Below are 24,578 nucleotides of genomic sequence, written 5' to 3'. Positions count from 1 at the left end.
CTTGTGTACTGTAGTTGCACCCCATGGAATCCTGGAATTTGTATTTTTACAAGGTCTTTAGCCTTCTTTACCAAAAAGAATTAGTGCTCCCAAACACTACAAATCCCAGGATTCTTGTAGGATGGTGTCATGGCAGTTAAAGTTGTTTCAACTGCATTAGTTCTACAGCTTAGATGTACATTTAGAATGACTACATATAACAGGCTGGGAAAACAAAATATTCTACCATATAAGGCACAATGGAAAATACTTCTTCAACTTTCCCTACTGAAGTGCAACTTCAGACAGCGGAACAAGGCTATCTGTTAAATTGGTACACACGTGACACTTTCACCATGAATAGGACCTGCAACTGTCTCAAAAATAACTTTAGCTTTGCTAGTTGGGAAGCACAGTATTCACGCAACTTCGACCATCACTCTGGTAATCACCTGGTTCTCTGTGCCACTTCTTCAAGGGAAATGCCCTTCTTGAGGGCAATGTGACAGAGGTGGAGGACAGCCATTCCAAGACTCTCATTTTTAAACTGGTGAATCTCCTGTTCTGTCCGGAGGTCTTTTAAAGAGGCAACATCATTAATGAAGTCATATTTCCCCTGGAAAAAAATAACCAAAGGTAATGTTGAGGAAAGTACATTTCCAAACTAGAAGGTCTCAGAATGGATTTTGCTCACAATTAGGCTCTGAATGAGAATAAAAGGAAATTAGAGTCTCTAGTAACTTGGAGAGAGTACCTTTCCTTTTTCTGTGGAAGGTTAGATTACTTGGCATTCTCACAAGTTAAATATCTAAGTCACGGAAATAGGGCTGTATGAACCACATGCAGGAGGGGAGGGGACATAAACTATGACCATCAGCTGATGGTCATCTTCTAGCACCAAACAAGTCCTCCAACCATGTCTTGACAAACCCTGTTTAATTATATCTCTTGTGGTGACTTATTTTCTGTAAAACTCGGCAACAAATTCCATGGTTAACTTTATTACTGCTTCTTATCTGGTCACCTTATCTTACTATCTGCTTTCTGATTCCATATGCCTGAACTACTGTTTATAATTGAGCTTGATCTGGTATCTAGGCTTCAAATGCCAGATGCTGTACAGTTCTTTACTCTGTGAGCACTTCATTGCAGCACACCTCTTCAGTGTTTGAGACACACTGTGGTCTGGATCACTTAAGTTAATCAGAAGGGAGCCAAGATACAGATAGCACCTTTTCCCAATGCAGGGTTGGCCTTTATGGCTTCAGAACCCTATTAAAGAGCTACTTAATGTTGCCACAGTCATTTGGAGTAGTCCAAGGAATTCAAGTCGCCAGGGAAGAAGGGAAGGAAGGAAAAAGGGAGAGAGGAGAAAAGACATGGTGCTACATTCATAGCAAACTTGACTTGAACAGAACAATTATCAACAAATCTTCATACTTGCTCAAAGAGGTACTCAAATGATGATTTATCCAGTAAGGCACTGCCTTGTTCACCCCTCTGTGGCTTGTCCTCGGAGTCATTTGAGCGAGGAGTACTGCGATATACAGCTGGCTCCTTGTCATTTGTCCCAAGCCAGTTTCGGAAATAATACCTGAATGAATGATAATATTACAATTAGTACAATGGTTCCAATACAGTGATGAAGGAATAGTAACTCCAAACAAGTAACAATCTGCACAAGTCACATTGGTAAAGCATACTCACATTCATCTTAGGAAGATCAGATAGGCAAACCAGATGCAAGAATTGTGACAAACTGTTCTAGCTTGAAGAGTATTTATTATATTCAAAGCTATATCAAAAGAAGTAAGATATATCAACAAAATATTGCTTTGAAACCATTTCCAGTTTTCTTATTTGTGTTTGGATGTAATATTAAGGTGGCCCACAAACTTTGTTATAAGCACAGTGAAAATAATGGTCATTCAGGCTACGAGTTAGCTCAGATAGTTAGCAGCAGCTGCTGAGAGCTAAAGGAGGCACCATCAAAAGATGATGAGCCACTTCAGACACTTCTAGAAAAGTATAAAGGCAAAGAGCCCTTAAGAGTCCAAAAAGATGCCAGCATTAAAAATAAAAGGGACCAAGCAAACTTTAGCAACTTTAACTGGCCATAGTTGTAGCTTGGTAATTGATACTGCCACTTTTCTCAACCTACCTAAAAAATACGCATCACACATTTCTGCTGTTAATAGCTTAAAACTGGTGATCATAAAACAATCTCATGAGAGCTTATTTAGCACAGTGATGAAGTGCATGACTCAGATGGGTTCAGCTATGAATTCACCAAGTTTTAGGCAAGCCATTATTAGACATAGAGTATCATCTCCAACATGTGAGATTCAAGCATTGTAACAATTACTGAAATAATGGCTGTGTGAACATTAACTGTTAGTGATGCTACACTGATCACTGTTGTAACTATTCGCAATAAATAGCATCAGGACTTTGCCAGGCTACTTCCCCAAACAGTTGGATTCAGATTCATAATAGGTATGATCAAAGCTACCCTAGCAGTACATACAAGCAGAGCAATGCCTGAATTATGTGTCCACGTTTTGACTTTTCCAAAAGGCCTTGCTCAGTGAGATTGACTGAGTGTGAAGCATTTATTTTATTTATTATTATTTTTATTTATTTATGGTATTTATATTCAGCCCTAAAGGCTATCAGAGCGCCTTAACAATTATTATTTTTAATTAGACGGTTCCCTGCCCTTAGGCTTACAATCTAAAAGACATGACACAAAAGGAGAAGGGAATGATGGAGAGAAAGGGGGTGAGGTCCAGTGGTTATTCTCTCCCTCTGAGGCCTGGACCAAGGCAGATGGACTGGAGGGAGGGCTCAGGCTAGCCCTGATGGAGCTGGGCCTGCCTGTTCATTCCCTCGCAGGCCAAAGGATGAGTTATCATGGAGGGAGGGCTCTCTTTCTTCAGGATAGCCCTGATGGAGCTGGGCCTGCCTGTTCACTCCCTCGCAGGCTGAAGGATGACAGTTATCATGGAGGGAGGCCTCTCTTTCTTCAGGCTAGCCCTGATGGAGCTGGGCCTGCCTGTTCAACAAGCAATGGAAAAACATTTTCTTTGATAGGTGTCCAGCCAGCCTCACTATTATTCCTGTGATATAGATGGCAAAATGCCATCTATTGATTTTTTGGGGGTTGGCAAGTGATGAATGCTAGTGACTCAATCTTCTAGTAGTCCTGATGCTGCAGCAAATGCTAAGAGTGCCTTTATGGGTAAGCTTCAAGTGAGCAGATGGGTAAGGGTATTCCCGCAGCCCTCTAAGCCTTGCTTAAACCAGACAGTAATAACAAGCCAGTTACTGCAAGTTAATAATACAGCCACGTATTTCTTTCATAAAGAAGTCAGTTCCTGCATTCTAAAGCCATGTAGCTAAACAAAGGAACAGTCCATGTAAATACTCTCTGGCCTTTGGTAAAGCATTGACAAATGTGCAAGGAAAGATGGGCTAAACACAGATCACACCTCTTTTCAAGATCAGTGAGCTTGTCTCATAGTTGTCATGGCATGGAGCAAACAAAAAGAAAACAAAACACTGACTCTGAAATACATTCTTTCAGCAAGAAAATTTGGGTTGCACCCAAACACAAATCAAAAAAGAAAAAGAAAAAACCCCGAATATTTTATTTCAGAAATATGTTATGTCCTTTGTCACATTCAGGATAGGGAAAATATAGAATGCATTCAATGCATTTAGCACCAGTTTGTGGGGAAGGGGAAAGAACCTGCTGCTTTCTTGCCTAAAGTCACTTTTCTACAGAATCAGAAGCTACCATGAAATAAATCCTCATTAGCACCTCATTAGTGGCAGACACTGTCAAATATATCTTTCTTCGAGGAATTTATAGTGAGCAATGAGAATTAGAGACTGGGAGGCAGGAACATCTCCTGAGACAGCTGCTCAGCAGTGGCAGCCATGGGCAAGACGAGTAGTTTATGATGCTAACTGACTCAACAAGTGCACTGCCACCTTACTGCCTGCTGAATTACTCACTCTAGGCTTTTAGCCAGCAGTGACATGGGAGGCCCCTACTGCGGTCTGATTACTCAGCTTTGCATATGATCCATAGCACAAAAATGTTAGGATTCAAAGACACAGCTGTTAGTCTGGACAATCAATAAGCAAAGGGATCTTGCAGCACCTTGAAACTAAGGAGATTACTACACTACACTCTTACAGTGCTGCTATTCCACTTTTACTGCTCTAACTGCCCTCTGTTGCATTTTGGGATTTGCTGTTTAGGGAAGGGCATTTAGAATTCTCAGCCAGAGAGCTCTTAGGGCTCACTGAACTACAAACCCCAGAATGCAACAGGAGGCAGCCAGAGCAGTAAAAGTGGAATAGCAACGCTATGAGTGTGTAGGAAGGTAATCTCCTGCCTGAAAAACAGAAGTTGGCAGCATGAGGTTTCATAGACGTGAGCCTATTTCCTCAAATGCATTACCAGTTTGTAATGGCTAGACTGCTATGTTCTTGAGTACAGGTGCATGCATTTGAGGAAGTAGGCTCAAGTCTACAAAAGCTGAAGCTACCAACTTCTCTCTTTTAGTTAGTTTCAAAGGTGCTGCAAGATCCCTTTGCATACTCAAAATGTTAGGAATGCTTATTACCCTACCATCACCTCATAGTAGACCTATAAACTAACCATAATTAATGCCTGTTGACAGCAAAGGAGTAAGAGGGCCACGTCCAAACACAAACCAAAAAAGAAAAAAAAGACTATTTCATTTGAGAAATGTGTATGTAGAATATATTCAAAATGTTTGGAAATCTGATATTCTTCAAAAATTTAATTACTAGGAAACCTGAACTCAAGACCCGAATGGGAGAGGTGGAATAATAATAATAATAATAATAATAATAATAATAATAATTTAGCCATTAAAAATGTATTTAACAAATTGGTAACTGTCCTGATGCTAAACCAGTAAATTCTGGCCATCTTTATTTGGCAAAACAGACAAGCTGAGCCAATAGTCCAAGCTCAACCAGAGTTTACCACAAGCCACCAAACTGAAGCAGATTTTCTCTACTGCTAAGCATCCTTCCCACTCTCCTTGCACATATACAAAACTGACCCATTGCATGGGCCAGCACCATCATTTAAATTTAAAGAAAGGTCTTCTGCTTGCCAAGATTTACTTGGCCTCACATAATGACAGAAGACAGAGCAAGATAGATGCAGACCTTGATTGGCAAAGGAAGGAGAGGGAGAAACATTTGAGAAAAAAGTGTTCTTGTAGAAAGGCCAATCATAGGAAAATAGGTTATTCTAACCTGCATAACATTTGGTAGGTGAGCATTTTAGCCCTAAACAGTTCTCAACACAATTCCACCGACTGTAACTATGCAGTCTAAAAACAACGTGGGTGAACATTAGCCTTCAATGGTGTCCAATATTCCCTCTATGTGCTTCATGGACCACAGTTCTGCCACTGTCTAGATCCAGAAGTAAGTGCAAACTGCCAAATACCCTCATTAACTGTAGAAAACACTCTGAAATAATGGCCTTGACAAAACTGACTGCATAGCAGTATAACAGAACCCCTAAGTCTCCAAAGTAGGACATCATAATGACTCAGCCCAGCTAGTAATGAGATAATGATCCTCCCATGACAAAACTACTTACCTCAGTCACTCAATTCACAGATAGCCAGAATGGTAGCTTGTTGTTGTCGCCGTCATGTAACTTCAAGTCATTTGCAACTTATGGCAATCCTAAGGCAAACCTATCACAAGAGTTTCTTGGCAAGGTTTGTTCCGAAGGGGTTTGCCTTTGCCTTCCTCTGAGGCTGAGAAAATGTGACTTGTCCAAGAACACCCAATGAGTTTCCATGGCATAGTGGGGATTTGAACCTCAGTCTCCAGGGTCATAGTTCAGTGCTCAAACCACTACACCATGTCAGCTGCTAGTGCAAAGTAAATACAGATAGTATATAGGACAGCCAGTATGATGGAGTGGTTTGAGTGTTGAACTAGGACACTGGGAGAGCAGGTTTTGAATTGCCACTCAGCCATGGAAACCCACTGGGTGATCTTGGCCAAGTCACACTCTCTTAGCCTCAGAGGAAGGCAAGGGCAGACCCCCCCAACACATTTTTCCAAGAAAACTCCATGATAAGTCAGCATTACGATCCCCATAAAGTAGAAATAACCTGAAGGCACACAAGAACAATTTCTTTGCCCTTTTTGTGTGGATGAAAACTTGGAAGAAACCACTTTACAGAGCACCACATACCTAGAGGTATATTGATCATGTATCCATAGCCAAATCAAGAGCCTTGAGCCATACAAAATTAAGATTTTTAAAACCTTTAAGATTGTTTCAGATTCATCACTGGATAATAACCAAAGCAGCACTTATAGTCAAGTCAAAGATTTATTCTCAAGTTCCATCAGAAGATAACTAATGATAAAAAATAAACTTTTAAGTCTTTTTAGGGTGCCGAGTAGTCAAATTAAAATATTCTTCCAGAATTAATTTATTTGCTTATCAGAGCATGTTATCAAGAGGTAGAGTTGCTTAGTACTTGGTAGCTCAATCTAACATACTGTAAGACTTCACTTTCAACACAGAAGCACAATTTAAAAAAAAAGGATTTTGGAGCTTGGAAGCAGAAGTTGTAAAACAAAACATAACAAAAACATACCCACAAGGCTCAGCAAGGGAAGCTGTGGCGTAAAGATACAAACAGCAATGCAACACTCCTAAATTCCTTTTGAAACCTGTGATCTTTCCTCTGAACCCCCAAGAAGTCAGTGGTAACCTTCAATAAGTGGCGTTCTGGTTTTTGCAGTGTTAGCATTCAGATTAAATCCATGGTCCCACACTCTATGAAGCAGTTGCTCTACCACAAAACAGCTAAATGATCAAAAATTCTTTATATCTCTTAATTCTAAACATCCATGAAAATTACTTGCCTCACTTTAGACTACCAAACAGCTTCAGCACAAATGGCTGAGGAGTGTGTTACTGGCAGGCTACATGTTGTCTACCCCTGCCTTCAGACAGTCTCATCTGGCACTCCAATTTTTTTGGTTAGTGCCATGCTGATGCCAAGCAGGTTCCAAAATCTGAATCTGAATTCACAGTTCCATCAGGTACATATGAATTGTCCCTGTACCTCACAAATTCTCTTCCACCTTAGGAACACAGTATAAATGCTATGCATATGAGATAAACTTCTGCAAAATGAATGAGTTTTCAAGCTGATTTGTGGTTTGGTGTAGAAAGATTTGAATAGGCTTAGGTCAACCAGAGTTTCTAACTTGAGTACCATAGCCCATGAAGTTACATCCAAATAATTTTTTTTAAAAGACACCACTAATAATGTCTAACTTCTAACCCAAAATTAGGTATTTTCTCATTGGAAAAGCTTGGCTGAAAACTAGACTGGAGATACTAGAAGACAGGTTTGAAGTGGGGGAGATAAGTTTTCTCACCAAAGAATGATAACTAGCACACATTTTGTCAATTCTGGTTCAGATTACAAGGCTGTCATGCCTGAAAGGACTAATATATGTACTGGTGAGGTTGTCTCTGACATTTTCTACGATGCACAGCATGGTCATGCAAAGCAACACATCGTGACAGGCAGATCTGGGAGAAGCCTCTCTTTGGTGCTGGCTCTTTTGGCTTCTCGTGTAGTAGAAAAGTTGCTTAGAATAAACCCTGGCAGGTTCAAGTCTATGCAGTGAGTTTAATTTATTTAACTAATCAGGGCCTATATAATTAATCTGCTTGAACATTGGATATATTTGCAAGCAGTGGCCAGTGTATCTCATCTGAATAAAAATTTACTATTTGAGAACTGGTAAAACTCACTGAGTGACCTTAGGCAAGTCACATGCTCTCAGCCTCAGGGCAAAGCAATGGCAAACTGAACCTCTGAACCAATCTTGCCAAGAAAACCTTGTGATAGTTTCACCTTAGAAATGACTAGAACGCAAATTCTAGTAATTTATTCCTTTTGGGCTAATTTTAAAGAAAGAAACTGATTTTTACCACATGGTCCTCTTGTCATCTTCCCACCACTTTAAAACCTATCTTTAATCTACTGGCACACACCAAATCTAAGGTAATTTTAAAACAAAACTACAGGAAAGTTAGAAACGCAAAAAAAATTTATAGGAATATAGAGGAGAGATAGAGTGATGGTTTGAGTAGTTGGACTAGGATTCTTAAGAGATCTGGGTTGAAATTCCCACTCTGATACGGGAACCCATTGGACACTGGACACGTCACTCTCTCAGCCTCAGATTCCTGCCCTGAAAACCGTAGGATAAGGTTATCATAAGACGGAGTCAACATGAAGGCACATAACAAAAAGAACACAGATGTATGGAGTATGGCTAAGATCTGTAAAATAAAAGACCTAATTAGGCTGTGATCCTATGGTTTCTGGGAGGGCATTTCAGGGCCATGAGATCTCTAGATCTCTCCTTTGATGGACAGAAAGTAAGAAAAGTCTGCCCTTGAAGAGGAAAATGTGGTCACACTTTCCCGGAAGCTTCTGTGATACTTGTTTCTGATATCATAGTTTTGATATTGGTGTTCCAGAGATGTACAATGGGTATTGCATGAGAGGCTGTGAATCCAATGAATCCACAGTCCTCTCATGCCAATAGACCCTATGAATGGGTGGGTGGGTTATAGTCCCATTAAAGGTAGGGATATATCTTAAGAATAAAAGGGGGAGGGGGACCCACAAACAAATAATCCACAAGAAGTTATATGCCACCTAATCCCTGCAGAACAGAAGTACTCTGGCCAATACGAGCAAAGATGTAACAGAAAGATAGAATTTAGGTCTCTGTGTTAGGTAACAATTGGGCCCCTTTTAAATGCATGAGAGAAAGAATTAAATTATGCTGCCTGAACACTGAATATAACCCAAACCACAGAAAAGGAAGAATTCACCTCCTTTTATTCTGTGGTGGTTTTTAAGTTTCAACCAATTAATATTAGGTAATAATTGCTTTTTATGCACAACATCAAGTCAGTTCAAGAGAAAAGAGATTCCAATCACACAGATTCTCCAATATCCTCTACACATACACGTTAGAATTGTTAATTCTGCCATGAGATTCTAAATTCGAAACTTCATGAAATAAAAGTACAACATTTGAAGATCTAGACGATGTTCTCACCTCATTCGAAAATGCAGGAGCAACTTGATGCCACTATCAACTTCAAACACATGATTAGGAGGAAACCAAATTTGGTCCTGGGGATCATAAAGGGCAAACAAGCTATAGCAGATTGGCGTAATACCTGTGGAAAACAATAAGGCTATTGAGAAAAGAAGAAAGATAACATTTCCCCCTTAGATTTCCCTCAAAACATAAGAAAAACCCCTTTGGATCTGATAAAAGGCCCATCCAAGAAAGCATTCTGCTTCCCATATTCCCTAACCAAATGAATGTGCTAAGTTGCAAGCAGGATATATTGCAACTGGTATACAGAGGCATTTCACTTCCCATCTTGAGTCAAAATGATGATCAGCCAGTCATACCCCTTCATGTATTTTTCTAACAAATATTTTTGAAAAGCCATTTACTTTGGTAACCATCATGCTCTCCTGTGATGTGAATATCATAGGTTAACTATGAACTATATGAAGCATTTCCTTTTGTCTGCCTGAATTTCCCACCATTCAGTCTCACTGGATGACCAACAAATGGATGAGATGAACTGGGTGAGATTCCACAATCATAAAGAACAAGCTCTCATTGACTTTCTCCACTCCGAGCATACTTTTATACACATCTATCATGTTTTCCCTAGTAGTCTTTCCCCCTAAACTCAATTGTCCCAAATGCTGTGTCCTTGCTTTATCAGTCTTCTGATCATTTGCCTTGATCTTTTCTGCATCTTTTCTAGTTTCTACAGTGCCTCTTTGCAGATGCAGCAGAAACAACAACAAGAAATGTACACAGAATTCTGTGTCCTGTTATTTCTTCCTTCCTGGCCTGAATCCTGTTATTAAAAACATCAGTTCCCTATCCTCAAATATGGATACTAACATTAGAGGCAAAAAAGACATGTTTAGGAAGATCAGAGACTTCGCATTTTAGTTGTGAAATCAACATCTGGTCCCAATGTCTTCTTAACTTTTAATTTGGCAATAAAGCCTAGAATGTAATCTCATCACTATTATTTGCTTCAGTTTAACTCTTTTTCTGCAAATGTCAGTTGAGGTATTTCCTTCTACCTTTACATCACAAAAACAGATACAGATAATTCATTCAGCTTCTCTGACAGATCTACTGTACATTCTCTGGCCAGACTCTCAGCATACCTGGTTCCCTGCTTCTGATACAAGAGTTATATATTTGCCACAATTAGATATTTAGATAATCTGAAACCTGAAGGCTGCTTACCGATTTTCTGTGAAATATCAATGCAGATTTCTTCAGCACAAAGAGTCCCTTGCATGTAGGTCTGATACTGTTCCTCTTCCTCACCCTTCCAGTGGAGATACACCCTCAGCCCTCCAGCGAGTGAAAAACGACATCCTTCCATGTCTGATTCACTGTGTTGTACTGCACAATGACACAGTGGCATTATGCCAGTATTCTCAAGTCTTTAGCTACAGGGAAAGCAAGGAACAAAACACAAATTCAGAACATTTAGAACACTTCATGGACACCTTAAATACATATGCTTAAGAGACTCACACCCATAAACACATATCCCTTCCCTTTTCAAGACATAAGAAGTAACCTCGTCCAAGAAGGTGAAATAGTACAAACGAAACAGATCACTGTTCAGTTTGCAATTTCACACAAGGCCAAAGATCCATACATTTTGTCTGACCTGACTAGCCAATCACTATCTCAAGGGAGCCTGAAGTGAGAGGACCTCTCTGTATGCAGTGCCCACAATACTTCAGAACAGGAACAGGGACCTTCTGGCCCATAGACCAGGTTTAACCTATCAGGCCTCCCAACCCACCCTACAAGACCTACTACCTTGCTCTGTCCCTCAACCCCTAACACACCACACACACACACTCTCTCTCTCTGAGAAGGGAGAGGCAACTGAACTGCAATATAGCTGAGGAGCTTTTCAGGCTAGTAGTTCAACATGCTTCATTCCACATTGACTTTTACAGTCAAAGAAGGGAGGAGTGGAGCCAAACTGTCTCCCTGACTAGAAGACTACTTCTTCAACCAGTGCCTCAGTCTCCTTCACTTTTCCTGGGGTGTCCTTGGCTAGAGAATGTTAAGGAGAAGCAAAGCCATCTTTATGACTTGAGGCAATAACCAAATGAACATTTCTGATGAGCCAGAGAATAGTTTAGCAGTGGGGTTTCAGGGGAGCTACCCACCCACTCCTTGCAATTTCACGCAAGTGCCAGAAGGCATCATGAACAGCAACCAAGCCTGTAAGGGCTTGAGAACAAGATTGAGAACATTCCCAGTGTTATTGAGTGAGGCAGTCAGGCGAACACTGCCCACTACAATGAAGACTTTGTACCACTTATAATATAACAAGAGGGGCAACCATAGCACAGACACAATGCTTCACTTTGCAGCAAAGGAAGCTCTGTGCTAAGAAACCTAGATCCAAAATCAAAACAATTCTACAAATTCTGCATTCAGGATTATTTATTTATTTATGATTATATTTTAAAATCTCACTTTTCCACTATAAACATTGTGCTCAAGATGGTTAACAACGTCCCTAAAAACTAAATGAAAGAAAATTTAAGCAATTAAACAATTAAAATAAAACAATGTTTTTTGTACAGCCTGAAACGCCAAATTCCACTGTTTTGTTTTACTATGGAAAGAACATCAAAGTGAGTGATACGGATAAATGGCAGGCCAGACGAGAAATATGAACTAACAATAGGCAGAAGGTATATTCAGGTAGAAGAAAGGATTCATAAAAAAACTATTTCATGAACCAGGTGTAAGCTGTTAAGATTCACCCCACTTCTGTTTGCACAGACAGACTTCCAGATTAAAACCTCCGCTAGCAGCTCAAAAAGAAAGGTCAAAAGGAGTGATAATTCTTGGCAGTACAAGAGAAACAAGCAACTGATTTAAGCTAGGAGCAGGTAATGTGTGGCCCTGTAGACACTGAAGCACAGCTCCCATCAACCCCAGACAGCAAGACCAATAGTAAGGGATGAAGGAAGTAGCAGTCTAACAGCATCTTGAACCACATGTTACTCATGACTGCCCTAAACAGAAACCACTATTGTAGGAAAACTAAACAAAAGGAGGAAACAAAGGTCCCTCAATGAGTCTCAATACAATGATCAAAATTTGGAAATCTTTTGCCAACAATACCTTTACATCTGGGATACGCAACATTTTTCAGATTCAGTGGCCACTCCAATACTGGCTGGTGGATCTCTATCTCTTACACAAACACACCACACACACACTCAGCATAGAGAGATGAAAAGTTTAAACCACTTGCTGTCCTCCACTGCTCTGCTTAATTCCTGCAAATTCATACCTGTGACCTAATAGGAGTCTATCCATTTATAGCCATGATGACGAACCTATGGCATGTGTGCCAAGATGGCACATAAAACTATTTTTGAGGGCATGCAGAGGAGGAACAGATGTGTGCCTAGGGTTGCCATAGCGCCGGACCTCCAAACCGGGAAAAATGTAGGACAGAATTTTCAAATGTAGGACACACAAAATGTGTCCTACATTTGAAAATTCTGTCCTACATTTCCCTCGCGATCGCGGCGGGGAGCGGAGGCCAAGCGGCGAGGGAAAGGCTCCACTTAAGGAGGCTTTCCCTCCCCGCCTGGGCCCCGGGCCCCGCCGTGATCGGAGGCCAGGATCGGGGCCTCGCCTTGTTCCCGGCCCCCGCAGGGACCAGGAAGGAGGCGGGGAGCCCGGCGGCGATCGCCGCGGCCTCGCCTCTTTCCCGACCCCCACGGAGGCCAGGAAAGAGGGAGGAGGCTGCAGGGAGGCGGGGAGGTTGGCACAGCTGCGCCCAAGAGGCGCCGCCTCCCTGCAGCCTCCTCCGCCCCAGGCCTCGCTGCCCTCCTTTTCCTCCGCACGGCCATGCGCGGTGGAGGAGGAGGAGGCCAGCGAGGCCCCAGGATTGCCCTGCAACCCCGCTGCAACCGGGCTTTTCCCAGTTTTTGGCGGCACCTGTGCCGTGACCGGGCAGGTGCCTCCAAAACCGGGAAAAACCCGGTTGCAACCGGGTTATGGCAACCCTATGTGTGCCTGTTCCTCCTCTTCGCCGCTGTCCTGGGCCTTTAGCTGTCTCCGGAGAGGCAACTGAAAGCCTGGGATCATGTTCAAGGGCCCATTTGTTTGTCTTTCTGGCTGTCCATGGGATCCACAGCACTCTGCTCCAGCACCCCATCTCAAATGAATTGATCTTCTTCCTATCTTGTTTCTTCACTGTCCAGCTCTCACATTCATACATGATCATAAAGAAAACAATGGCTTTTATGATTCTAACCTTTGTGTTCAATTGTATATCTGTGCATTTTAGAATCTTTCCTAGTTCTTTCATAGCCACCTTCCCTATTCTTAATCTTCTTCTGATTTTCTCACTGTAGTCCCCATTTTTATCAGTGTTTGATGCCAGGTATGAGAACTCTTTTATTACTTCTATTTCTTCACTGTCTAGGTTGAATTTATACTAACAAACAAATTGACTTAATTTGTACAGTATACTTATTTATTTATAATTTCTTTGACTTTATCTGGCCTTTCTCACAAGACTCTAATGAAACTTGTATAATGTCAGAACAGACCTAAATCCTAATACTAAAACCAGACAGAATTTAAAAGCATGTTTAAAACATATCAAGAAGAAAAAAAGCAAGGCACCAGTCTGCTAAAAGTTCCTTCCTCATCAGACAGTCAATTGCTGAAAGCCAGCTTAAATAAAAATGTCTTTGTTTGCCTGGAGAAGGAGAACAGGGAGGGGCCAGCCTATAATAGCATGCATTTTATTATATATAACACACTGTTCTAAAATCTGCCTGTCTTTCCCTGAAATTGGAAACCTTATTTCTCCACAAAAGAAGAGGGGATACGAGAACATTGGTTCATGGTAAACCTCATTTTAGTTTTATTCTATGTTGTGTGTCACCTTGAACCCAATATTGGAAGGAAGGTGGTACAGTATGTCAATAAACTAAATATGTAGCATGTGTATTTACAGATATTCAGAACCAAACATACAAGACGAAAGACTAGGTTATAGCGTACAACTAGATTGGCTTAACTCATCATCTTCTTTCTCTGTAAGCCCCATCTTTTAACTTAAAAGGTCCCATATTATTAAGAGCAATACAAATAGTCCCTAAGTCCTAAAAAACTGTGTTTTAAGAGACACCACACCTTAAGAAATCCACAGGCAACAACAAGTCTATTTCCATGCAGCCTCCTATGCTTTTTAGCCACGTGTGATTTTCAGTAAACATCAGCATCACGTGGAAGATAAACATCTGGACCTGCAGCCGCTCAAATCCCACACATCAGCCATAGATACATCAAGCTGTTATGGCCGGACCTGTGAGATCCATAATGGTCCCAATTCCTAGTGTCAATTTGCAAAGGAAGAATGAGAATGGATGCCATCTTCACCCTTCCCTGATAGGGACCAGAGGCAATTGTTCAGTATTAAAAGTCAGAATTTATTTCTCTTATTTATCCTTCTGAAAACATACAACGTATCTGTAGTAGCAATAGCAGCTAGGTTCAAATCCCTACTCAGTCATGATGCTTGCTGAGTAACCCTAAGCCAATACAAGGATAACATATGGGGGGGGGGGATCAATGTATACTTGCATCTTACAGGAATGAATGTATATATGTATGTAACAATAAAAACATATGGTTAAAACTGATTCACATAGTGAAACAACAGGAAGCCTGTCACAATAACACTGACTTATAGCCAAGTCTTCCATACTGAACCCAATATACACTATTTAGTGAGACCCAATGTGTGGTGTAGTGGTTTGAGTGTTGGACTATGACTCCAGAAACCAAGGTTTGAACCCCCGCTCAGCCATGTATACTCACTGAGTGATTGTGGGCAATTCACACTCTCTCAGCCTCAAAGGAATGCAAAGGCAAACCCCGTCGGAATAAATATTGTCAAGAAAACCCCATAATAGGGTCACCATAAGTCAGAAAAACTTATGAAAAACACAACAACAATGCTATCCAGTAGTATTCAAAGATACAGTCACTATGATAATCTATTTCAGCATAGGAAGGTAACAAGAAATCTTGTAGTACCTTTGAGACTGAGAAAAAGTAAATGCTAAAAATTGTTTTTTCTCAGATAATCTTAAAGGTATTACAAGATTTCTTTACATTTTTAAATGCTCTATCCAGTGCAGTATACATCAGTTAAAAATGCATCTGGGCAAATCTAAGCAAAATTAAAGCATCTGCCATAAAACAGAGAAACACAAGTGTCTATGTAACCACCATCCCTGTTTGTTATTACAAGTCATGGCATAATGCCTGAATGCCAGAAGGAACAGACAAGGCCTTGCCACAAAGCACTATACATTCAGCATCTGTTATACTGAAAAACATTTGCCTAATCACTTGGGGAAATATTTAAACAAAAAGAGAGCTTAGAGCCAGAGCATCCCCCTCCTTGACTCAGATAAATAGCTGGTTTGTGGGCAAATCAAGTTATGTTTGCTTTTGGGGGGAGGTCAAGAGTATAAAACAAGATGTTCTTTCAGACTGAAACAAACATGGACAGAAAAGCAGGAATCCCTCCTATGAATAATAGCAAAATATGCAATACTTCTTTCTCCACTGCTTTGTTATTTTCATACACAGATGAAGTTCATGATTACCTGTGAGGTGCTGGATTCATGCATAAATGAATAAAGAAATGTGATATGCACCCAACTTCCAAAATTTCAAATTAGGTTTTGGAAGACACTCATCTGGAAATCTGGATATAGGATGTAAAGCCAAAAGTCAATTTGAAACTTTGGAAGTCAGGTGCATATCCCATTTCTTTATTCATTTCTGCACACATTGGCAACTTGCACATTCCCACCAAGAGCATCTTCCAACAAAAAAAGATTTTGCATTTGGGACAGGCCAGACACAATGCTAGGTCATCTTGTACTCTCTGGGTGGTACAGATGCTTCATAATAGCTGGAGGCCTATACCATATTTTGGGGTCTCTTATTGAGACATGCAGACTGGGATCATCACATTCTAAAGCAGGCTACAAAAACTGTTGCTGTTGCAAAGAGAAAATGAGTCCATGTCTCAAATGGAATAGGCCTGTATGTTTGTATAGGCTTGCCTGTATATATATTATATGCGGTGACAAAACCATATTTTGTAGGACTGTGGCATATAGGCTTAAATTTAGATTAGACATGGAGTTGCATTTTTATTTAAAAAACTAGAAACTATTTACCAACTTCGGTTGTGTTTACTAACTGGGAATTTGTGCAAGACAAGCCCAATAAGCCCATAATGTTAGCCCCCTTAAGAAAGGAGTGGGGAACATGTTATTCAGAAGCAGATGGAGTTCAACTGCCATCAACCCAAGCTGGCATGACCAATGAAGGGGATTGTGAAGGCTACTAATTCTATACTCCTGCCTTTATATGCATATGAAATACATTTGCGGCAGTGCTACTTAAGTAAGGGGGCATCAAGCTTCTGAAATAGATTTTCTCTACAAAACAGGTTTATACATTGAGTGCAGATTTCCCAGTATTATGCGGCTGCCATAATTTTTCCCTGCTGTCCAGCAGCCAGTCCTTCATTTCTCCAGCCCTCCATTTCAAGATGATTGCTGGCCAGATTAACTGAACAAGTTTACTGGGCATACATACTCAAAGAAGTTCCCCAGGGAGATCAGGCATCAAGCCAGGCAGCACAACTAAAGCAGACAAGAAAGTGCAGTGGCAATTATAATGCTTTTGAAATTGCTCAGACTACTGTTAATATGTAAGGGGATTCTACGGGCCAATCAAGAAGATTAAAGCCTTCAATGCACTTGTGCATAGTGGCGCCAGGGTCAACTTCCATACCAATCAATTGAGGTTGTGGGAAGAAGATGGACACACTGGGCAGACCTAGGGCCTGAACAGACAGGCCAAAATAAAGCTGCTTCGGGTCATTTTGGAGGTACTGTTTAAATGATGCATGCATCCTAAAAGTCTGAAAGCCACGCCAAAGCTGCACTCCAATCCTAAGGACTGGAGTGCAGTTTTGGCACAGCTTCTGGCCTCTTAAGAGTTGTGTGTCATTGGCCTGTTACAGACTGCCAAAATAAAGCTGCTTTGGGTCTCTTTGGAGGTATGCTGTTTAAATGATGCATGCATCCTAAGAATCCGGAAGCTGCACCAAAGCTGCCCTCCAGTGCTTAGGAATGGAGTGTGGCTTTGGCGCGACCTCCGGACTCTTGGGACCCATGCGTCATTTAAATAGCATACCTCCAAAGAGACCCAAAGCAGCTTTATTTTGGCAGTCTGTAACAGGCCATTTAAACAGCATACCTCCAAAGTGACCTGAAGCAGCTTTATTTTGGCCTGTCTGTTCAGGCCCTTATTTTCCTGACAGCCAAACATAGTTTGGACTGACTATGACGGAGGGTCTGCCAGGGAAGGAGTAGATATAAAAGGCAGGACTGAGTTCAGTCGATGAGAGTTTAGTTCTGTTCAGTTCAGTTGTCTATGGTTGAGGGGGAGCTTAGTGGGAGTTTAAGAGAAGAATACTGAACGGGAGTGAAAATGTATTGGACATTGTAAAGAAGAAACTGTGAAATGCCTGCAACTGTTATATCTATAACTCTTGTAACCATACCACCTTTGCACTATCCTACCTAAACTACATTCTCACTGAATGTTATTCAACAAAGTCAGTGTTTGTTATAACAGAAGACTCTATCTGAATGAATTTTAACCCATAGGCATATACAAACATGCTGCCTATGATATTAAATTAATGAGGAAGATGCTTGGGACTCTAGCCTTTATACATTTAGGAAATGTGTATAAAGGGTAGGTGTCATCGAGGAGGGGCCTTTTATAAGTTAAGAAGTAAAAGGTAGCCTCAAGGCATAGAAAGGAGGTTATGCGTCACAGGAAGGGACTGATAAGGCAAAACAGGAGGCAGAGCTGAGTGGGACTGAAAGTTTAATTTATTTTTCTGACTCATGTAACATCACCCTGTAGGTTTCCATGGCTAAGCCAGGATTTGAACCTTGGTCTCCCTGAGTCCAATGCTCATGCTGTCTATCACACTTCCATTAAACAATATGAATTCTTATTTTTTTTAAAAAAAACTGACCTCCTTCAGCAGATCTTCCTGGAAAGACCTTATCCACCTTAGCACTTTATGCTAAGCACTCTGGGGAATGGAAGAAGGTAGGTCTCAGACTTGACACAAAAAATAAATTACCCCCAGTTTCCAATACAATATATTTGAATCAAGCCAACAGACGTTCAGAAGTAATGTCTTGCTTTTAAAATACAGTGGGCCTGTGGTATCTGCTGGGTTTTGGTTCCAGGATCCTCTGTGGATACCACCATCAGTAGATGTTAAAGTCCCATTAAATACAGTGGCATAGTAAAATGCTATTCCTTATATAACATGGCAAAATCAAGGGTTGCTCTTAGGATTTTTTAAAAAAAATCAAACCAATGCTGATTAAATCTGTATAAAAAATCCATGGATATGGAGGGTCAACTGTAAAATGAACAAAACACCCATTTTCTTACTCAGCTTATCAGTTTCCAAAGACTAACTCATCCAGACAGTTTATAGGTGGGGGAAGACACCTAGGTCTCACTTCCATCATCAACCAAGAAAGAATTGTTCAGGTACAGATTCTGGTATTGTCAGTAGATTGAGATGGTTGTGCATAGTTCTTTGTTTAGATATTGCTAATGCATGATGGAGCAGGAGGGGGAGTTTGGGTTTGTTATACTGCCAAAAAGATATTATTGCAAGGCCATCTCACAACACATGCATTATTTTTGCTTTCTCTTTCTCATCCTCATCAAGAGTTCTCTGTGTTTCAGACACACTGGAGTCCAGGATGCTATAAAAGCATTTTCTGTCTTTCACTTCTGCATTTCTGAAAGGCATTTGCCTAATAAGCAAGAGAAATTATATCCTGAATCCCTCTTTCTAGCAAGCAGCACTGAATTGTCAAACATACAATTTACTAGGGAACACATCAACTTTGCATCTCTCCCCAGTATAATTTTTAAAATGTTCATATACAAAGAAAATTAAACAGTTGGCCAACCATACTTTGACAATAAAATGTACCTTCAAGACATAAACATTTGTCTGAAATGTTTATGTTGACCATAGTTCTTTCATGTCAATCAAACATTAAAATACTCCCCATCAAGTACTGTAATTCCCTGAGCCATCAAGGGAGAAATTCTAGAGGAAAATGCATGTCAAGTTACCACGAGCAATTACACTTACAAACTACAGAGCAGGCCACACTTTGCTAGCTAAGCCCTTTATAGGGCTTTATTTTTGTTTTATTTATATACCGCTATTCCAAAGATCATAGCGGTGAACAGCAAGTAAGCTAATTAGCAAGTAAGCTAAATGAAATAACAACTTTAAATTATGTAAAACAGAGAGTAAGTGTGCCTGGCCCATCCACATCATTCTCTTCTCTCTCCCCAGATTTGCCTTCCAATGTTCCACCCCATTAACATTTCTAGCATCGCTCACAACTATAATTATCCAAGCTGCACCCTACTTCTTTCAACCCAAACAATCTGATAATGTGACACGGTATCTGTCAACTTTTCAACTTGTCTCTTATCAACTGACATAAGACATCCGTACCCCACAGCCATAGGTAACCTCTTCTATTTGACTCACTCTTGCAGTCAAACCATAATTTTTCAAAATAGGTGCTGTCCTCTAGCTACTTTTCTCAGACAACATTCTACCAGACAAACCAACTTCTCATTGCATAGTCCCCTGAATTCAAGAGCCAAAGACCTTCACAAAACCCACCTGCTTTAGACCTCCTTTCAGCTTTTTTATTCTGCAACACTACCTAGTATCACCAACTGGCCAGAAATATTGCGCTGCCCCAAGTGGCTGTACTACATAAGACCCCAGAACCTAATGTAGTTTAGTAAAGAGCATGCTGTGGCGGCACTTCCCAAATGTGTACAGCTAGCTGGGTTCCAAGAGCAGCTCTCTAATGTGTTCTCTAACTCTGAAATGATAGGGGCAGCTATCTACTGAGTGTCAGCTTACAACAATGTGCATAAAACACTTGTCAACTATCCTAAAGCACACTGCCAAAAGCAAGAAGCATTTCCTGTCCTGTCTGATTGAGAGCTGAAGAGTGGCAAAGTTTTCCACAGCCCTTGATCTGAGAACAGGCCTATCTAGCATTACATCTATATTGCCACCTTATGCAATTCTTTGCACAGGTGGCTTAACCTGCCTAAGTACAGTCAGCCCTCCACATTTGTGGCTTTGACTTTTGCGGTTTTGATTACTTATGGATTTGATTATTATGTTCTCTCTAGGAATTCCTTCTGAGAAATTCTGCTGGAAATTGATACAGAGTTGTGCTGGAGAATCTATAGATAACAGTGGACCCTTGTTATATGCTGGAGTTTGGTTCCAAGATCCCCCGTGGATAACAAAATCCATGGGTGCTCAAGTCCCATTAAATATAATGACACAGCAAAATGGTGTCCCTTATACAAAATGGAAAATCAAGGTTTGATATTTGAAATTTATACTTTTTTTGAACATTTTCAAACTGTGGATGCTTGAATCCATGTATAAATATCTGTATATAAGAAGGGCTGACTGTACTAGAGAAAACACTTCCCTAGGCATTTGTAGGTCCTCTACCAGTATTCTATGGTCCACTTTTGGGAGATGTTGACAACAGAGATGTGTCAGAGAACCTAAAGATTTCTATGGAGGTGGTTTATCAGGAAAAAAATGGTATTTTTTTATTTGCCGTTTTCCCACTTTCACAGGGGTGCTGTGCTGCTAACCCCAGAAAATGTGGAGGGTCTACTGTAGTGTCATTTTACAGTCATTTCACCTGACATTATTGAAGAGAATGCAGTTAGATCCCTCTTTGTTTTTTTAACAAAGCCAAGTACCCCTTCATCTAAAGCTGCTGAAGAGAAATAGCTAATATTTTTAACTAAAATCCAAATCAAATCTATTTTGCATTATTTGTTGGATTGTTTTGTATACTTGTTTTTGTTAGATAAAACAAAATGCAATACCACTTGCTCTGTTTTAAATATCTGGTATGCAAGAGAGTAAGCAAAGATGTCCCTGGTTCACAATCTGTCTCCACCGCATTCTAAATATCCTTTCAGCCTCTACACCTCTATCTGCAACATAGGATAACTCTATGGCTTACCTTGCATGGCTTCTAAATGAACTGCTGACACTGTACATACAGTTGGCTCTCCGCATTCACAGATTCAATCATGCACAGCTTGAAAATATTTATTCAAAATATAAGTTACAAAAAGCAAATCTTGATTTTCCCATTTTATATAAGGGACACTATTTTCTTCTGTCACTATATTTCATGTGCTTGAGCATCTGCTGATTTTGTTATCCACCGGGGATCCTGGAACCAAACCAAGGGCCCACTGTACAAAGTATTTTTAAGGATAGTCATGGTGGCCATGCAGCAAAGTACAATAACATCCAAAATCCATAAGACAGCACTGCTTTATTGGACAACCAAAATGCACAAATACAAAATGGCATTGTGAAATATTAAATTAAAATGCTTCCATCTTAGTGTTGTGTAGCACCAAGTAACCACTGTTCAGTGTTATTGTTGTGTAACTTCATAAAGGGAAAGCAGAAGGAAAAAGGGAAAGGCTACAATATAAATAGTTGGATTCAATAAAATAAAAGAAGCCAAGGCCTTGAATTTGGAAGATCTGAGCATGGCTATTGATGACCAGGGCTTAGGGAGATCTAATGTTTAATGGCAAATAACAGCAAAACATTTAGTGGAACCTTCTTGAGAGGTTCCTAAATAAAAAATCAATCATCATAACTTGTTCCTTCAAATCATCTACACTCGCCCCTCCCGATTTATGGAGGATCCATTCCGGACATCTCCTGTGAATTGGAAATATTGCTGAAATTCGAACCCTGTTGGTTATATAATGGGGGCATGCTCCCACACACACCCTGTTTTGTCCTTTTCTGCTTGCTGTCTGCAAAGGGCAAAAACCGCACATCCCAAGTCTGCAAATGGGGAAGCCTCTGTATACAAGTCACTTACTTCTATTGAGAATGAGTGTGTGTGGTGTAGTGGATTGAGTGTTGGGTGATGACTCGTGGAGACCAGGGTTCGAATCCCTGCCCAGCCAAGGAAACCCACTGGGTGACCTTAGGAAAGTCACACTCTCTCAGCCTGAGAGGAAGGCAATGGCACCCCCTCCAAAGGAAACTTGCCAAGAAAACCCTGTGACAGGTTCACCTTAGGGTTGCTATAAGTAAAAAATGAAGCACACAACAATGACTTTTACTATACAGTAGCCTTGCCTATACCTCCACTATAATAATCTACCTATTGCCCCCATAAAAACTATCCTCTTGGGTTAGGCTAAACACTACTGTGGGCCCTCCACATTCACTTAAGGTTAGGGGCACAGGACCCCCATGAAAGTAGGGGAAAACACAATTTTTTTTTATCTGAAGGAACACCTCTCTAGGAATTTCCAGGTCATTCAGCACAAATCTATGGTCAACATCTGTCAGAAAGTGATCACAGATTTGCGTTACAAACTCCTGGAGAAGTGTTCTCTCTAGGTCCTCCAGAACAACCTCTGATGGACAATGACTACAGAGTCATGCTGGACGAAGTAGAGATTCCCAGAGAGAACATATTAATCAAACCCATGAATAACCAAATCCACAAAAATCAAAGCCACAAATGTGGAGGGCTGACTGCAATTCAATCCAGTTCGAACCTTTTGCCCTCCAGACTTTTCAGACTTCAGCTCCCATGATTCCTGACTGTTGGCCAAGTTGGCTTGGGCTTCTGGGATCTGAGGTCCTAACGAAATGGAGGACTAAATTCGGAATTGCTCGCACTATTACTTCTGCAAAGCTGACAAGCACGATTTGTTTCCAAAGAGAGTCTGCCTCTAGTAAACAAGCATTCAGAGCCACACAACTTCTGCACTTATAGGATCCATTTTGCCATCTTTCTTCTCCTCTCTCATTAACTTAGACTTACCTCCCAACCTCAAGCACTAGGTTCCAGACTAGTTGTGTTCTGTACAAACACCTCCTTCGCTGTTTGCACTGCTCTGTCAACATCTTTTCCCCTCCCTTCACGCAACGTCTCCATTTGCGTAGATAGATCAATAAGTGCAAGAGTGCAATCTATTTTAGATGCTTCGTTTTTGTGTGTGTTAAAACATCTGGCCACATTATCCTTTACGGCTCTCTTGGGCAGATTACTACACTAGACAGAAATCTGGCATGCCATGAAGGGACGGTTTACAGTACCAGAGGCTGCAGTTTTAAAAGTGTTTCTCTACCAGTTCTCTCTCTCTAGCCGCTGCATTATTCTTTATTTGTAAAGGTGTTTCTGCCAAGGTGCTTGCTGGCCCCAAAGCCACCACATCCTGTGGAAACATGTTCTTCGTGATGACATTTTCTTGACACCTTCTAGTTGTCACAGGGGCGTAGTGGTTCGAGCGTTGGACTCTGGAGAAGGGGGTTCAAATCCTGGCCTGGCCATGGAAACCCATCTTGGGCAAGTCACACTCTCTCAGCCTCTGAGGATGGCCATGGCAAAACCTCCTCTGGAGAAATCTTGCCAAGAATAATAATAATAATAATAATAGGACCTATGAATTATTATTATTATTATTATTATTATTATTATTATTATTATTTCCTGGCTTTCCTCAATGCAATAAAATACAAAACCCAATTAAAAAAAAGTTTGATGCCACTTTAACTGCCATGATGACTCAAAACTAGGAAATAGTATTAGCATATTAAAATAATAATAATAATAATAATAATAATAATAATAATAGCAAACCCTCCTCTGACGAAGTCTTGCCAAGAAAGCCCCAAAACAAAGTCACTTTGGGCAAGAAGTCACACTCTCTCAGCCCCAGAGGAAGGCCATGGCAAACCCTCCTCTGAACAGATCTTGCCAAGAAAACCCCATGATAGGGCCGCCATAAGTCAGAAATGACTTGAAGGCACACAACAACAACAACAACAACAACAACCACAATACTCCATTTGTGAAGCATCCAAGGACATGTCACTGCCTCCCTCCCGCTTCCTAGCCCTTCAGCCATTTCCCTTTCCCTCTCCTCCTCCTCCTGGGGCCATTCCCTCCCACAGCTGCCTACCTTGAGGACGAAGGGAGCGGAGCCCCGCCGCCGCCGCCGCCGCCGCCGCCGCCGCCGCAGCTCCCCTCCCTCCGCCTCCCGAACTGCATCTGCCAGCCTCTGCGCCTCCCCTCCTCTTTCTCCCCTGGACTGTCTCAACGCTCGCCATTGGCCCCCGTGCAACGCCCTTTCCCATTGGTCCATACCCTCGACCTCTGGTCACG

The 24,578-nt window shown here is 41.0% G+C and overlaps 1 protein-coding gene across 4 annotated transcripts in view; it reads right to left on the bottom strand.

Annotated features, from left to right (window-relative positions):
• Positions 1-24,578, bottom strand: part of TYK2 (tyrosine kinase 2) — a 63,502-nt gene extending 38,924 nt beyond the window's left edge. For 3 of the 4 annotated variants that reach the window (XR_006101989.1, XR_006101990.1, XM_042449934.1), the window contains exons 1-5: positions 24,376-24,412; positions 10,390-10,598; positions 9,157-9,280; positions 1,420-1,573; positions 432-595 (exon numbers count right to left, since the gene is read on the bottom strand). Coding sequence is in view for 2 of the 4 variants with exons in the window: in XM_042449934.1 (XP_042305868.1) it covers positions 432-595; positions 1,420-1,573; positions 9,157-9,280; positions 10,390-10,573 (626 nt within the window). In the remaining 2 variants the exon portion in view is untranslated. Of the gene's footprint in view, positions 1-431; positions 596-1,419; positions 1,574-9,156; positions 9,281-10,389; positions 10,599-24,375; positions 24,413-24,560 lie in introns of those variants that run through there. The other variant, XM_042449935.1, reaches the window with a different exon arrangement.

The sequence above is a fragment of the Sceloporus undulatus genome, chromosome 2, assembly GCF_019175285.1.
Source record: "Sceloporus undulatus isolate JIND9_A2432 ecotype Alabama chromosome 2, SceUnd_v1.1, whole genome shotgun sequence".
NCBI lineage: Eukaryota > Metazoa > Chordata > Lepidosauria > Squamata > Phrynosomatidae > Sceloporus > Sceloporus undulatus.
The sequence above is the reverse complement of the archived record's forward strand: the minus strand, read 5'-3'. Positions and strand labels throughout refer to the sequence as shown.